The 13,491-nt window shown below is 48.7% G+C and overlaps 4 protein-coding genes across 4 annotated transcripts; 2 read left to right on the forward strand and 2 right to left on the reverse strand.

Annotated features, from left to right (window-relative positions):
- Window positions 1–2,418: 2,418 nt before the first annotated feature.
- F5891DRAFT_950028 (carbonic anhydrase) lies at window positions 2,419–3,232 on the reverse strand (the record flags this gene model as incomplete). The annotated part of the gene is made up of 4 exons (XM_041374921.1): window positions 2,419–2,768; window positions 2,826–2,899; window positions 2,954–3,048; window positions 3,107–3,232. The coding sequence occupies 4 exons, from the start codon at window positions 3,230–3,232 to the stop codon at window positions 2,419–2,421; spliced, it is 645 nt and encodes a 214-aa protein (XP_041227327.1).
- A 1,449-nt stretch (window positions 3,233–4,681) lies between these two features.
- On the forward strand, window positions 4,682–6,002 carry F5891DRAFT_1187221 (P-loop containing nucleoside triphosphate hydrolase protein; the record flags this gene model as incomplete). The annotated part of the gene is made up of 3 exons (XM_041366801.1): window positions 4,682–4,747; window positions 4,806–4,919; window positions 4,974–6,002. 3 exons carry the CDS (start codon window positions 4,682–4,684, stop codon window positions 6,000–6,002), a joined length of 1,209 nt encoding a protein of 402 aa, XP_041227328.1.
- Window positions 6,003–6,212: 210 nt separating this feature from the next.
- F5891DRAFT_1027714 (ribosomal protein L37e-domain-containing protein) lies at window positions 6,213–7,445 on the reverse strand. Its single transcript, XM_041361450.1, has 7 exons — window positions 7,291–7,445; window positions 7,068–7,074; window positions 6,971–6,986; window positions 6,838–6,908; window positions 6,581–6,719; window positions 6,294–6,507; window positions 6,213–6,246 (listed from the first exon to the last, which is right to left on the reverse strand). Exons 1-6 carry the CDS (start codon window positions 7,291–7,293, stop codon window positions 6,459–6,461), a joined length of 285 nt encoding a protein of 94 aa, XP_041227329.1. The 5' UTR covers window positions 7,294–7,445; the 3' UTR covers window positions 6,213–6,246; window positions 6,294–6,458.
- A 2,060-nt stretch (window positions 7,446–9,505) lies between these two features.
- On the forward strand, window positions 9,506–12,760 carry F5891DRAFT_979248 (uncharacterized protein; the record flags this gene model as incomplete). Its single annotated transcript, XM_041376859.1, has 6 exons — window positions 9,506–9,556; window positions 9,723–9,799; window positions 9,859–10,015; window positions 10,285–10,394; window positions 10,456–10,481; window positions 10,605–12,760. 6 exons carry the CDS (start codon window positions 9,506–9,508, stop codon window positions 12,758–12,760), a joined length of 2,577 nt encoding a protein of 858 aa, XP_041227330.1.
- Window positions 12,761–13,491: the final 731 nt, after the last annotated feature.

Below are 13,491 nucleotides of genomic sequence, written 5' to 3' on the forward strand. Positions count from 1 at the left end.
TACCTTGGTTGCATCCTGAAGTGCGTCCTTCCAGGCAAACTGTCTCACCATGACGAATGAACGATTGGCATAGGAATCAAAGTTGTTGGGATCGGCGTCTATTTTCTGTGTGAACAATTGTATAGCAGCAGGCAGGTCCCCAGTTATACATGCATTGCGGGCTGCCGCGTTGATAACAAGGATCTACGTGAAGTATGTTCGCGTTGTACAACAAGAGTCAAAGGTAGATACATGCCTTGAAACCAGAGCCTTGAGCCTTTTCATCAAATCTGTGAGATGAGACCGAGGATAAGAAATCACCGGGCACTTACCAGTGACAGTCCATTGGGTAGTTCCCACTCTGAGATCTTGAGATCATCACCTCCGCTGAGGATGTGCCTGCCGTCTAGGGAGAAGGCGACGCACTGCACGTTGCTGGAGTGCTGCATTGGCCGATCCGAGAGCCGCCAGAGGCGTACAAATTTATCACTAGATGCAGATGCAAGGAGCGTGCCAGAAGCATCGACGACAATGGAGTTGATAGCACCGGTATGACCTGTCCATGGATCACCAACCTGCTCCCAGGTCGATGAATCCCACGCTCGTATGGTACAATCATTATTATTGCCCGCTGAAAGAAGGCGTGTAGCATCGGGCGTCCAGGCGAGAGAATAGTTGTATGTTGAGCTGGATGCCGCGTGACCCTTAAACTTCGCGATGCAGTCACGCCTGCCTAGTAGCTGATAAATCTGGATATTGTGGTCTGTTGCAATGGCAAGCAGTTCGCCGGATGGTGAATACCGAACGCAGTTGACATCTGCACCACAACTGATCGGTGCTCCTGACGGTTTCCACGTAGTTGTGTTCCACAGCTTGGTCGTGTCGTCCCATGAACCACTTGCTAGCATTGAGCCATCTGGAGAAAAATCCAGGGAATGGATGTTTTCGTGAGCTTCGATAGCTGGGGTGAGATTATCTCCGGTGTCTCCATGCCAAGCAATGAGCTTTCCGTTCAGATCACCGCTGGCTATTAGCCGCCCATCTTGTGATACCGCCAATGCTTTCACATTGGCACGATGCCCCACCATTTTCTTCAACACAGCACCTTCCTTCAAGTCCCACAGACGAAGCGTATTATCATCCGAGCTTGTGACCATGCGCCGTTGATCAGGTAGAACTGCGACTGCGTTTATACGTGCTTCGTGATCTTCAAACACTCGAACTGGCGTGGTGCTTGGAGCGAGCGGCGCCATTTGATTGGAGGTCGATCTTATGGGGTACAATCGAGGTAGACTTGGTCGAAGGATTGCAAGCGTATGGTACTAGGTTGCAGAAGTTCGTGAACTGGGCGGAACTTCTTATGCGGATTTGAATTACAACATTCATCAATCTTTCTCTGCCTCGTGCCCAACTCGTGCCTCATTAGACGCCCCAGACACGAGGCTCCCACTTGCGTTGCCGCCGCAGTACTAGTGATGGAAAAATTCAGTCCTGGACTGACGTTCACAATGGATCAGTTAGATGATAATCTTACTATTTGCGTTCAGCGTTTGGACGCATTCGAACACGTTTATTCAATGTCACTAAAAATTCGATCCAAGTTCAAGTCAAAGATTTGGACTTGTTTGGTTTCTGCAGGCCTAGATGCGGTGTCTCGAAGTTAGACTGATACAGTGATGGGCTCCAGGAACTAATAGGGTTCGGCGTTGCCGAATCTGAGATCTGACCCTGCATGGTCTCGGATTTTTCCGGCGGTACAGTGACGCTGGCACCATTTTCAACGTCCGAGCACATCGCTGCCTTGTTGTTCGCTGCTGATATGATCAATTCGGCAAATGGGTGTCCGTCGAAACTTGCACGGTAGCCACTAATTAAGTCACTGCGCTTGCGTTTTTCAGCTCTATTGAAGTTGTCGTCACGTACTGCAGCTATGATCTCTTTCATTGGTAATTCATCTTGTTAATTCATCCAGGGCAGAATTGAGCTGTTGCGACATGGTTCAAAAACTTTAAACTGGATCGGTGATGTCATGACATACAGCCATTCCCACTATGATGCCTCTAACAGCAGCAGCGATAGTCCCGTGCTTCCTGATTACAATGAACAGAACAGGCAGGTAGGCTTGTCCGCAAGTTAGTAGTAGGCCTGACTCCTCGGACCCTTGTGCTATCACTGAGCCTGAATTTACTATAGTCCGACTGAACGATGTGCTGAAAATGTCCTGTCTCTTTTAACTCCTTATCACAACTATCTATAAATATCCACTCATCCACTTACGTACAACGGAACACTTGCAGGCTCTGGCAGTGCCGCATTTCAAATGAACATGTGGGAAGCAAAGTGATGTAAAGTTGTACATATTGATCAGTTACATCTTCAACGTATCTACAAAGAATGCATCAAACGGAGTATGTTCGCAAAGGTCCAGTGATCGTAATACTAACAAGAACTAGCATTAGCACACGGAGGGGATCGCACGACAAGCTCTCTGATTCGTCCCGTAGCGAGATCGTACACCCATCCGTGCACAGAGACATTTTTCCCGGTTGCCCACGCAGTAACAATGGGCTCTGAGAGGCAAATGTTTTCAACCTGCTTGCGGATGTTGGCTTCAACGACCTTGTCCACCGCCTCATTCTCAGGCAACCCGTGGAGGTCGAGGGTTCGAACGAGTTGAACGAGGGGGGCCAACCAACGCGTGAGTGGGTCGTAGGGCTCTACGGGCCCTTGTTCAGCAGCCTGTATCGCTGATTGGGCACCTCCGCAGACGCTGTGGCCGACGAGGACGACTATTGAAAGTGTAAACCTGTTAGAGGACAATCAAAACATTATCACAAGAGACTGACCGTGTTTGACGCCGACCGGGTCGACAGCGTAGGATAGGACGGAGTTGACGTTGTCGTCAAAGCTGTGGAATTGGCTGTAGGGATAGTGAGTACTATGTACTTCTCAGAGTTGAATGAATGGTGGGTACTTTGCGATGTTTGTGTGTGTAAAGATATCGCCAGGCATGGACGCTGTGACGACAGAGGCCGGCACTCGCGAGTCAGAGCAGCCAATCCAAAGGACCTAAATGGCAGTAAGAAGACAGCTAACGTAGGGGCGTGCGATGAGGCACGGAACCCACCTTGGGCCTTTGGGAATCAGTAGCAGAGTCCTTGAAGAAATTGGGATCGTGTTTGATTACGTCTCGTGCCCACCTCTCATTGGCGTTGATCAGGTCCTCTGCGGCATTCAATTGGAGCTGGGACATGCTGGCGACGATTGAGAGTCGAAGCGTTACAGTAAAGTGATGGTTTTTATAGGACAGCACGACTACAGACGTACGCATATGGTCCCTAAGGATAAGCTTAAGTTGCAGCAAAGTGCCTGGCTTCTTCGCACATAGGGGCACCGGGTGTCGTAGGTGCCCAGTTACCGTTCCGAAGTAAGCACCACTCCGGCTTCCAAATATTAAGAACAAGGAACGTGCATTACCTCCGTTTGGCGTTGGTCAAGACCTCCAACACCGCTCTGTAAGGAAGTTTCTGCTCATGTATAAGGTCAAGCACCTTGCAATCGCGTGTTCTACGGCCCAACCAAATGAAGCCTGGCGTTGATTCCACGCCTCGAAGCTTCGCGTTGACTCGTGCTCCCGCGCCAGGGCGTGACCTCGGCGAGGCCCTCCCGCCACTTCCTGCATTCGCCTAGTCACAATGGAGTGTCTGTTTAGCCTTATTCTGCTTAGTAGATAGCACGAGACAGAAGGTGATTTGTGGAACATGACGCACAAGATGAGGAGATATGAAAAGAAAAAGCAAAGAAAAAAAAGGAGACATGTCTTTATGCGGCTCCAAATTCAAACGAAGGATCCCAAAGCGGACAACACGTTTGAGTGATTATTGCCATTTACAAGTGCAAGGATGATGGTGGAGGGTGGCGGTACCGGCGTAGGTTTGTCTTTTGAAATATCTGATGATGGTAATACCGATAACATACGAGCGGTACGATCTCAGAGATACAGTTGAGGTCGAAAATATAATGTTGGATAACTCGATGACGGCGTGTCTGGCGTTGTCTGCGGAATGATGTAAGATGAGTTTGGTGGAGGGAAGGCGAGCTTTGGTGGGGAAAGACGATGGTGGTCACACAAAGCGTAGGCTCAAAAACACACTTTCGATCACCGGAGAGCAACGAGGGCAGCGAAAATGACGGACGAGCGAAGTTTCATCAGTGCGGCACTGATGAAACTTGGATGTTGGGTAATGAACAACCCGAGTTGAGTCTAGGTAACGTTGCAGTCGTTGTTGGCGTTCACATCGGCGAGCGCCTTCTGCTTATGGTCAAGAGACTTTGTCCGTCCCTGTTCCATTAAGTCAGAGCTAACGAGGTTTTCGAGGTCTTGTCATTACGTTCTTACGTTATGTTGCACGTACCTTGTTCTTGAAATATATCAAGGGTTGATGACATTATTCAGTTGAGTAGTTATATCAGTCTCGTGAATGTTCAAGTTGGTCCACTGGTTGGGGGGTACGTCGGTGGACACTGGAGGCGTTGACTCGTTCATGATTAAAGTCGATGTCAAGGGTTTGTGCTTGTTTGGTTTTGCGTTGAGTGAGAACGACCGGTGCCGGTGAACTTAGAAGAGAGCACCATATGGCGCAATTGGCCGCCGAACGTTATAGATCATTCATGCTCAACGACGAGCAGAACACGGGGAGCAATGCGAACTATCAAGCTCGTCGTCATCGGTGCTTCGGGCGTAGGCAAGACTTCTTTGCGTGGTCAGGTCAGTATTCCGCCTTTCAACATTAGCTCGAGCATACTTATTATCTACTGCTGCGCAGTACATATCAGGTCGGTTTTCCACCGCTTACCGCGCAACAATCGGTGCAGATTTCATAACCAAATCTCTTCCTGACCCAAAAAACTCAACCGAGGCCATCTCTCTTCAAATATGGGTAGGTCTGGTTCGAGCTCCCTTTATACCTTACATTCGCTCACGCATACGATAGGATACTGCAGGCCAAGAACGCTTCTCATCCCTATCCTCCGCGTTCTTCCGCGGCGCAGACGCCGTCCTACTCATGTTCGACGTCAGTGCACCCGAGACTATGCACGCGCTCACGAAATGGTGGGAGGAGTTTAAGCACCGAGCACCGATTAGCGATGAAGAGGTTGATAACTTTTGTTGTGTGGTCGTTGGGAATAAGATGGATCTGTTACAGCCCGGGATGGGCGTCACTGCGGAGGAAGCGAAGAAATTCGTGCAGGACCTTGTGCCTATTTCTGAACCAGAGCCTGTGGAGCGCGAGGAGGGAGAAATCGTGGTAGAAGACTTCATTTCAGAGGAAGACGAAGATATCATTCCCGAACACGAGCACGAGCACGAATACGAATACGAAGCCGATGCCGACCCATCCCTCCTCGCCCCATCTGCGCGAATAGACATCCAAAACCACCGCAAACCTACAAAATCCCGTTCTCCATCAAGTACATCTCACGCCAACACATTTCTGTACGGAACATTCCGCTCCGGCGTCACCTCTTTCCATACCCCCTCTTCTTCCCTCTCTGACGTATACACAAGCGCACGGTCGTCTCCGCTTCCCGGGTCCCAACCGGGATCACCAGCACGAGTGAGGAGGATGACGAGTTTGTCTAGTACGACTACTACGACTACGACAACGTCTTCTTCGTCTGCGCTTACTATCACACCGAGTCTATTCACGAGGGGTCAACGTCCGCCTACACCACCCACCCCGCCCCAACTAGACCCAGACCTTCCCTTGCCCTCCACCCTCCCTGACCCACCAGACACAGGCCCAAAGCTCTTCTTCACATCCGCAAAGACCGGAACGGGTGTAAGCGACGCATTTGAGTATATCGCGTTGCGCGTGGTGAGGAAGTGGGAGTATGAAGAGGCCGTGGAGGCGAGGATGTTTCATGTGAGTGATGAGAGTGATGGGAATACGGTCAGGTTGGGGTTGGAGGATGGGAAGAGGAAGAGGAATGCTCGGGGGACGTCGTGTTGTGGGCAGTAGCGGTGGATGCACCGCGGACGGGGGACCGAGCGAGAAGTATTTATCGGTATTTTGCTTTTTTTTATTTCGGTCTTCAGCATTCGTTCATTGTACATGCGCTGAAGATACCCATCGGCTGGAACGGGGACTACACATGATAAATAGTTAATTGCGGATTATTGCACGGCTTAGTCAATGTAGAGCGATCAATACAATGGAATGAACAAGTACGTTTCGGATGAGAATTTCAAGTGAGTGGAAGAGACTACTGGACGTCAATTGACGTATCAGACAAAGGGGACACCAATTGACCTTTAGCATTATCACTCAGTTCCTCCGCTCGACAAGGAGGCATGGCATGAATCATGTATTCTGTGCGTGCGTAGAAAATGATGCGAGCAGCATAGGCTAAAAATTCTCAAGTATGTAAAACAACATGCAAACACGACATCGGCATATGCAAGTTTCCGCTCACGCTCATGCCTCCGCGGATGGCCTGACACGCTTCTTCGCGACGGTGTTTTCTCTGTATCGCAAAAGTTCACGCATCATATGATTAATACGTTGGCTAGGATGAACATGACTGGGATGGAACGCACCTGAATCCATTCTTAAATCTCCTCGATACGTCCTTGAGCGTGCGCATGCGCCCGGTACCGGTGGTCTTTCTGCGCTTAGCTTTTTGGCCCCACTCATACGAGCGTAACTTTGCTGCAGGGTAGCCGCACTGGGCACAGGCTGGTTCATGATAATAGCGGATTGTTCAGCGTAAATCGGGATGGAGGGCGTGATGACAGGACAGGGACGAGAAAATGTGAGGTCAGATGCCGTCTCGCAAAGATGTGTAGGAACGCACTCTTGTGTTGCCTGTGGAACGCACGACGACCACAACGCCGGCAGAGCGTGTGGGACTTAGTGTGTCGCTTACTGCACGATTCAAATCAAACCGCATGAGGGATACTCCAGATCGAAGGGAAAACACTACGCACCCAAAGGACGAAGTACCTAATCAACAGCAAGAAGATCCAAGATCAAAAGCCATCCGTCAAATCCAATCCCCAACAATCGAATCAAAACCAAACGAACCTTTCGTCTAGAGAATAAAACGGGCGTCAGCAAATACGAAGTAGTGGGTGTACCAGCCAAACACGCGAAATAACGTCCACCACTCCCACTGACACAAATGTCATCCAACACAAATCATCTCCATCCACCCATCAACCATCCAATTCTATCCCATTTTTTCACCCAGGGAGCTGGCACGCATGGACCAAGACCTATCGGACGTCGAATTGGCAGCGAGACTCACCATCTTGACGTTTTCTTGAGGATTTGGAGACGGTGGTGATACCGGTGGGCGTGCCGAGGTTGATTCAGTAGGGGAGGCTGGGAGCGTGGGAATAGTAATGTTTCGTGTGAAAGCAGACTTAAAGTGGAAATTTAACCCCTTTTTATATCCTTGTCAAGTGGGGCGGGGCCCTATGCTGGACCGTACGTACTCTATGTAGTCTAGTTTTGTATGTGCGGTATGAATTCAACCCCTAGTACGCTGCACCACGTCCAGTCTCTTCTGGCAACTTATCAGTGTTCAAAGATGCAATTCTGGGACACAGTAAATCAGGCTCTGTTGGAAAATATGACATGGCCTCTGAGTCTGACCACATTTACAGCGCAAATCTTAACCCGCAGCCTTGACACTAGGTGTCGTCACCTCAAAGTGTTCTGAAAAGCGTTGGTGGTAACTTCTTGAACGTTTGGCTTGATATGTGTGCACTGTATACAACGTTGAGTTCTATCATGTATTACATAAAGTTCACGTATTTTTGAGCCTTCGCTCCTGGTCTACACTCGTAACTCGAGACTTGATAAGTAGCGAAATACAGAAGGGCAATCAGAATTCATCTGTAGATGTCGATAAGCAATTTCTTAGATGAAAATGACAAACAATCGCGTCTTATAATATCGGAATCAAATGGGAAAGGGCCGCAGGAATGTAGTGCCTGAACGTGAATATCGGTATCCTTGCGAAAACAATGACAATAGTACGTGCAGTCCGTCGGATGATCCGAGTCGATCTGTCGAATGTTTCACGAGATACTTCATAACATCGAACAAGGCTGCGGACACATTCCCATGTGCTTTTGATATCTACGAGAGATTTGTGTAGCTGGCATGTAAACTTCAAGTATTCGGAGGGAAGGTTCAAGAGCAGAGGTACAAATCTGGGGTTGTTTGACGCTGAAACATGGACATCGCATGTCAACACTTCAAAACAAACTTTAAACTATTCGTACCATACTTAAGGAGCTAGAACAATTTCCAGGCTGAATTCTACTGGTACCGTCCGTTGAAACTTGAAGCTTGAAGCTTGAAAGCTTGACGTCTTGACTGCAGATGAGCATCCACTTGCCTGTCCATTGTCAATTTCCAGTGCGCTATTCTCAATTTATCTCCTATTTAAATATCTCTTACACTATTCCCCAGGACAGCTCGTAGAGCAAATATTGACAGTTTCAGTTTCTTGCGGTCAAATAACTTTGCGGTATATTAGACTCGTTAGTATTGTCCAACATAGGGTAGCACACCCCAATGAAATCACGAGCCTATGTTCACCAGTCAGGATATCATAACCTGCCAATGAGACAGCACATATTGGCCAGTGTAACTCCGACTCCAAATAAAACATTCACTATCACTACTATGTCAATCTGCCTGCATTGTTGTAAACTTGGGCCAAGGTGCTGCAGCGAGGCTATTCCAGTGAGCGCATCATGGCTGACCCCTGAGGCCTGAGGTGCTATTATTTGGCCATCCACGCTCGCCTGCCTCGAGATGGCAAGCTGATTGAGTCAGGTACAGAAATGAAATGAAGATTTTACATAATTTGGCCGCTACAGATCCCGTGCATTTGTCAAATTATTTTCGTCTCTCTACTCCTCCTTTTGCAACTGTGCCCTGCTTTTTCCAATGCGTACCTTCTGAGCTCAACAACACTGCGATTACTCATTTATCTCCTAGTAACTACGCAAATTCGTGGAGGTTCAGTTTCCTCATACTGCAGAGATACATTGCCTGCCTTGCATCACCTTATCTTCCAATTCGGCGCGTTCCGAGTCAAGCTACACCGAAATCACAAACAGTTTCTCCTTTGACCTGTATATGCGACGACATCCAACGGTTGTCAAGCGCTGACGCTCGAGAAAATATACGCGCTTTTCAAGAATATGATACCGCTGAGACGGTTCCAACCCTATTTCCAAAAGAAGAAGAGGAAAAAAAAACATAACATTCGAAGGCGAACGGAGCGCTGGTATGTACTATACATAAACCTAGGTACAATAAGGCTATGCCAGCGACCGCATCATGGCTGAGGTGCTATATATGTGCTAATGCATAAACATAGGTCAAGGTGTTTTGAGTGGACCTGCAGCGGGGCTGTGCCAGTGAGCGCATGATGACTGGGGGTGCTATGTATGTGCTATACAGTATCAACACTTAGCCACTGATTCGCAAAGTTACCTATCATGGCGCCTTCAGTGTTTCCACCTCAACGTCGTCCTAACATCATCGCTAAGGTGAGTATTTATAGTCTGTACTCTTAGTACTCTCTTGTAGTCCTTTTGGGTCGTTATATACACCCTTTGTCGGACATTATTTTGGAATAGTTCATCTTTCATTTGTAGAAGCTCGCATCACAGCCGAAGTGCTGATGCACTGATTGACGCTGTCATGGTTTGTGAGGATGAAACATTTGATACTGCGGACGCAACTTATGTGCATGTTCCACTGAGCTCCGCATGGTCTCCCCAGCACCATAAGTCAGCAGTAGGGTTGAGTCCCTCGTTTAATGCTGTTCGACCGAGACTTTACCAAACAGGGATACAGTGTTCAACGATAGTTTTTCGACGAGTGCAGACTCTGACAGGGATAGGTTAGTTACCATCGGTAGGCAACAGGGCGGTTGGTACCTTTTCAAATCCTGTCACGGCGAATGGCAGGACGGCATTAATCTGACAACACTACTCCAAGTGTGGGTATGTCGTAACAATACAACAAACAAGATATGTAACAACTATTTCTGCCACCTGCTCGTGTTTACTCATGTCTAGATATTCTCAATATTGTCTTCTGCTGCGACTAATCTATGCATGTCATCTCGCTGTACATCACGGAAATCCGCAGCTAAAACGTCAATCCTACGGTCCCTACTGATGCTACTAGTTGATGAAAATTGCGCCCAAGACTCGGAATGTTTGAACTGAGTCTCTCAGCTATGTCACTCCCACATCATATGATGTGACAGGCATTTGATGACACCGCTGGGGGGTGTCTTGTTCAAGTCTCGTTCGGGATTAACTCTGCAACTGCCATGGCGGCATGTCATCATCAGAGAACCGATGAACAAATGAGAAGGTTATTTAAAGCAATATATAATACATCATCAATTCACTGATGATATGCGGCCTACACACAGAGTTACAGTACCTGAAATATATAAAGGTAACACCGGAGCATCGCTGTGAGAAGTAACACCCTGCTTGTGATACTCTCACTGTAAGTCTGGTTCACAGCTCGAAGGGTCTTGTAGTCTTCGCACTCATCATCACACCGACGCTTTTACAGGAACAATTAGGATGCTCTGGCTCCCACTCACGCATAAAGACTCGGAAATCACTTGCTCCGATGACATAGGAAGGTTGAGAACGCATGGTCCAGAACAGAGATACCTCAGTCCTACAACTGGACTCTGCCGACAGCTCAAGGTACAAGCTGTCACACCCTCTGGCAAATATGAAGTTGCCATCAAGGATAACACTAGCGAGGCCTGCAAAGTCGCCATATGGCTGCTAACCCATTCTCCCGTAAGAGGGCAGAATTTTTTCAAGTGGATCGGAAAATTCTTCTGGTTTGCATTGAAGCTATTTTGGCCAATCATTTGGTTTCTCGTGGAACTTTACTTCAGCAGTAGTAACTCTGGGGAGGATGAAGACACATCGTACAACACAGGATACTACAGACCGTATCTTCGCCAGTTTCAGGGTCAGCTGTGGGCAGCTCGTTCTCGCACGGAGCATTCATCGCGTCATAAGGAGGAACCTGGGACGAATACCCGTACACATACTTGTTACCCTCGAGTTCTCATGATCCGCGGCTCAAATCGGAATGAGTGGGTTCGATGCGTAGATCGCGACACCATCATCCACACTCAATACATCGCCATCTCTTACCGCGCCGCCGCCTTCTACTCTCGAGACTTGCATGAGAAGAAAGAAAAGGCACAGTTTACAGACGACGTTCGTGCGGCGGTGATCGGACAGCAATTCGATGCCTACTGGCTCGACCTGGAGTGTTTAGGGGAGACTGAGTCAGAGCAGAATCTGGATGTGTACTGCATGTCAGACGTCTACCGTAGAGCGGAGACGACTTTGATCATGCTCGGGGAAGCTGACTCTGGAGAGAAGGAGTGCTGGAGGAGCTGGGGCGGACGGGTATGGACTTTTCCAGAAGCCCTCCTGAGCTCTCGGCTTTGTTACAAGTTCCGGGATCGGGAAGAAGTCAAGCCGTTGTCGTTGTTTCAGCTGGCTAACCTGGCCTATACGAACTCCGAAGATGAGCAAGCAATTGTCAATGCATACGGTAATGGGAAGGATCCGCTCGAGAGGCTGGAGCGCTTGGCACTCTTGAAACAAGCCATATGGCGGCGTGATATGGATGGTTTTCCAACACTTTCTGGCCCTCCTCTCCCGCCAAAGTCGAACGTGGTAGGTGGGGGGTCTGTCACCGGCGGGGGGTACAAGCCACACAAGGCGGAGCGAGTTTATGCGCTCATGGGCTTTTTTGAGCACCGCATTCAGCCGAACCACGATGAGGATGAGTTACAGGGACTCGCGAGGTTGTCAATGGCCAATGATAACGACCGTATCACTGAGCGCATGGTATCCATGTTTCCCTCAACCTCCACTCCAGGGGCGTCACGGCGCTGGTACGCTGATAATGATATCTATGACGCGAATCTTTGGGACATCCTTCCAGAGATTCAAGTTGCTGGTGTGACGGAAAACGGAGCTCTCGTTTTGGATGGCTGTCGGGCAGCAGCCATCAGATGGAAGGACTTCCCGGATGTTGCATATGCGAATACATATTCGCTGACGAGGACGGTTGTCGGTTCCGTACCGTATTTCTCCTGGTTATCCATTATCATCGGGTCAGCGATTGTGTGGATAAAGATCAGCAGAGCAGGAGGCATCGTATTCATTGTCTTTGGATTCGTCCTCCTCCTCCTTTCACCTGTACTACTTCTCTATGGCAAATCTGGGCGTATAGTCACCGCGCAACCGTGGTTGATCGGGGTCAAAGGAGTGATTGACAGAGAAACGGTAGAAGGCCACTTATACGGGGGTACCATTGCACACTTTCCAAAGATATTACACCTCCCAACGGTGTATTTCACCCCTAGCGGTTCACCGTTCTCAACTCCGGAACAACTTGCGAGACGGAGAGGCTCAGACAAACAATACGAGGATGCGAAGGAACAAGAGAAGAATGGACCGGGACACATGTACACGCTCGTCGACACATACTCGTCGACTATGTATTATTTCCGTGCTGAGCGACCGCCGACGGTATGCATATTCGCAGGACGGGAGGGAGGGCTTGGGAGGTTTATACTTTGTTCGGAGAACTGCAAAGAAAATGAACTGCATAAGGAGGTGGTGTTGCGGATGCCCACGGAGATCAGTCAGAGGATGGAGTTGTGTGGTTGGGTCGCGCTTGGATGAGATTGATTTGTATAAGGCCTGGGGCCATCTTAAGGAATCACGCACCGTGCTTCCAGTTATATCTCACTATGTGCTTTGCTCAGAGTACAATACGCTTCACTGGCAGATCTACGTATTTATATTTATGTATCGGAAAAGAAATGTACAGTTGATAATGCCCAAGGGTTCGGTGCGAAGCTGAACCAGCGCACATTGTAAATACATCCAGATACTTGTGAAATATTAAAAGTCGTCATGTGATGGCAGAGCGAGAGGGGTTAAAGAACTAGCGGCTCGATCATAATGCGAGGAATGACATAGACCTCTTCTGCATGAGGAATAAATCGACGACGAGAGACGAAGATTTCAACCGACACATGGTGCCGTCAGAAGCGAGATATCCAAATGTATACATCTGGAGCACAATGGTGAGGAACAGCAAAAGTGGTAAAGTGGGGTAATCACGAAGGCACCTGAAAACATGTAGAGGGCATCGCCCGACGCCAACTCACAAAAAGATCCAGCTGACGGTCCAGGAGACACAGGAATTGACCATTTTCCCAAGCTCTCCTGAACGTCTGTCATATTAGGCAGGTCGAGAAAATGATGACTCGACATTCGTCCCATAAGCTCCGACCCATGACTTTGAGGGCTATAGGAAAAGTGATTCCGAGGCTTTTTGATAGAGCAACTGGGTCCCGTAGTTTGTATCTCACTAAGCCTTGATAGTAAAATGCTCACGACTTAGTACA

This window comes from Suillus fuscotomentosus (genome assembly GCF_016647785.1).
Source record: "Suillus fuscotomentosus strain FC203 chromosome Unknown F5891scaffold_20, whole genome shotgun sequence".
Taxonomy (NCBI): Eukaryota; Fungi; Basidiomycota; class Agaricomycetes; order Boletales; family Suillaceae; genus Suillus; species Suillus fuscotomentosus.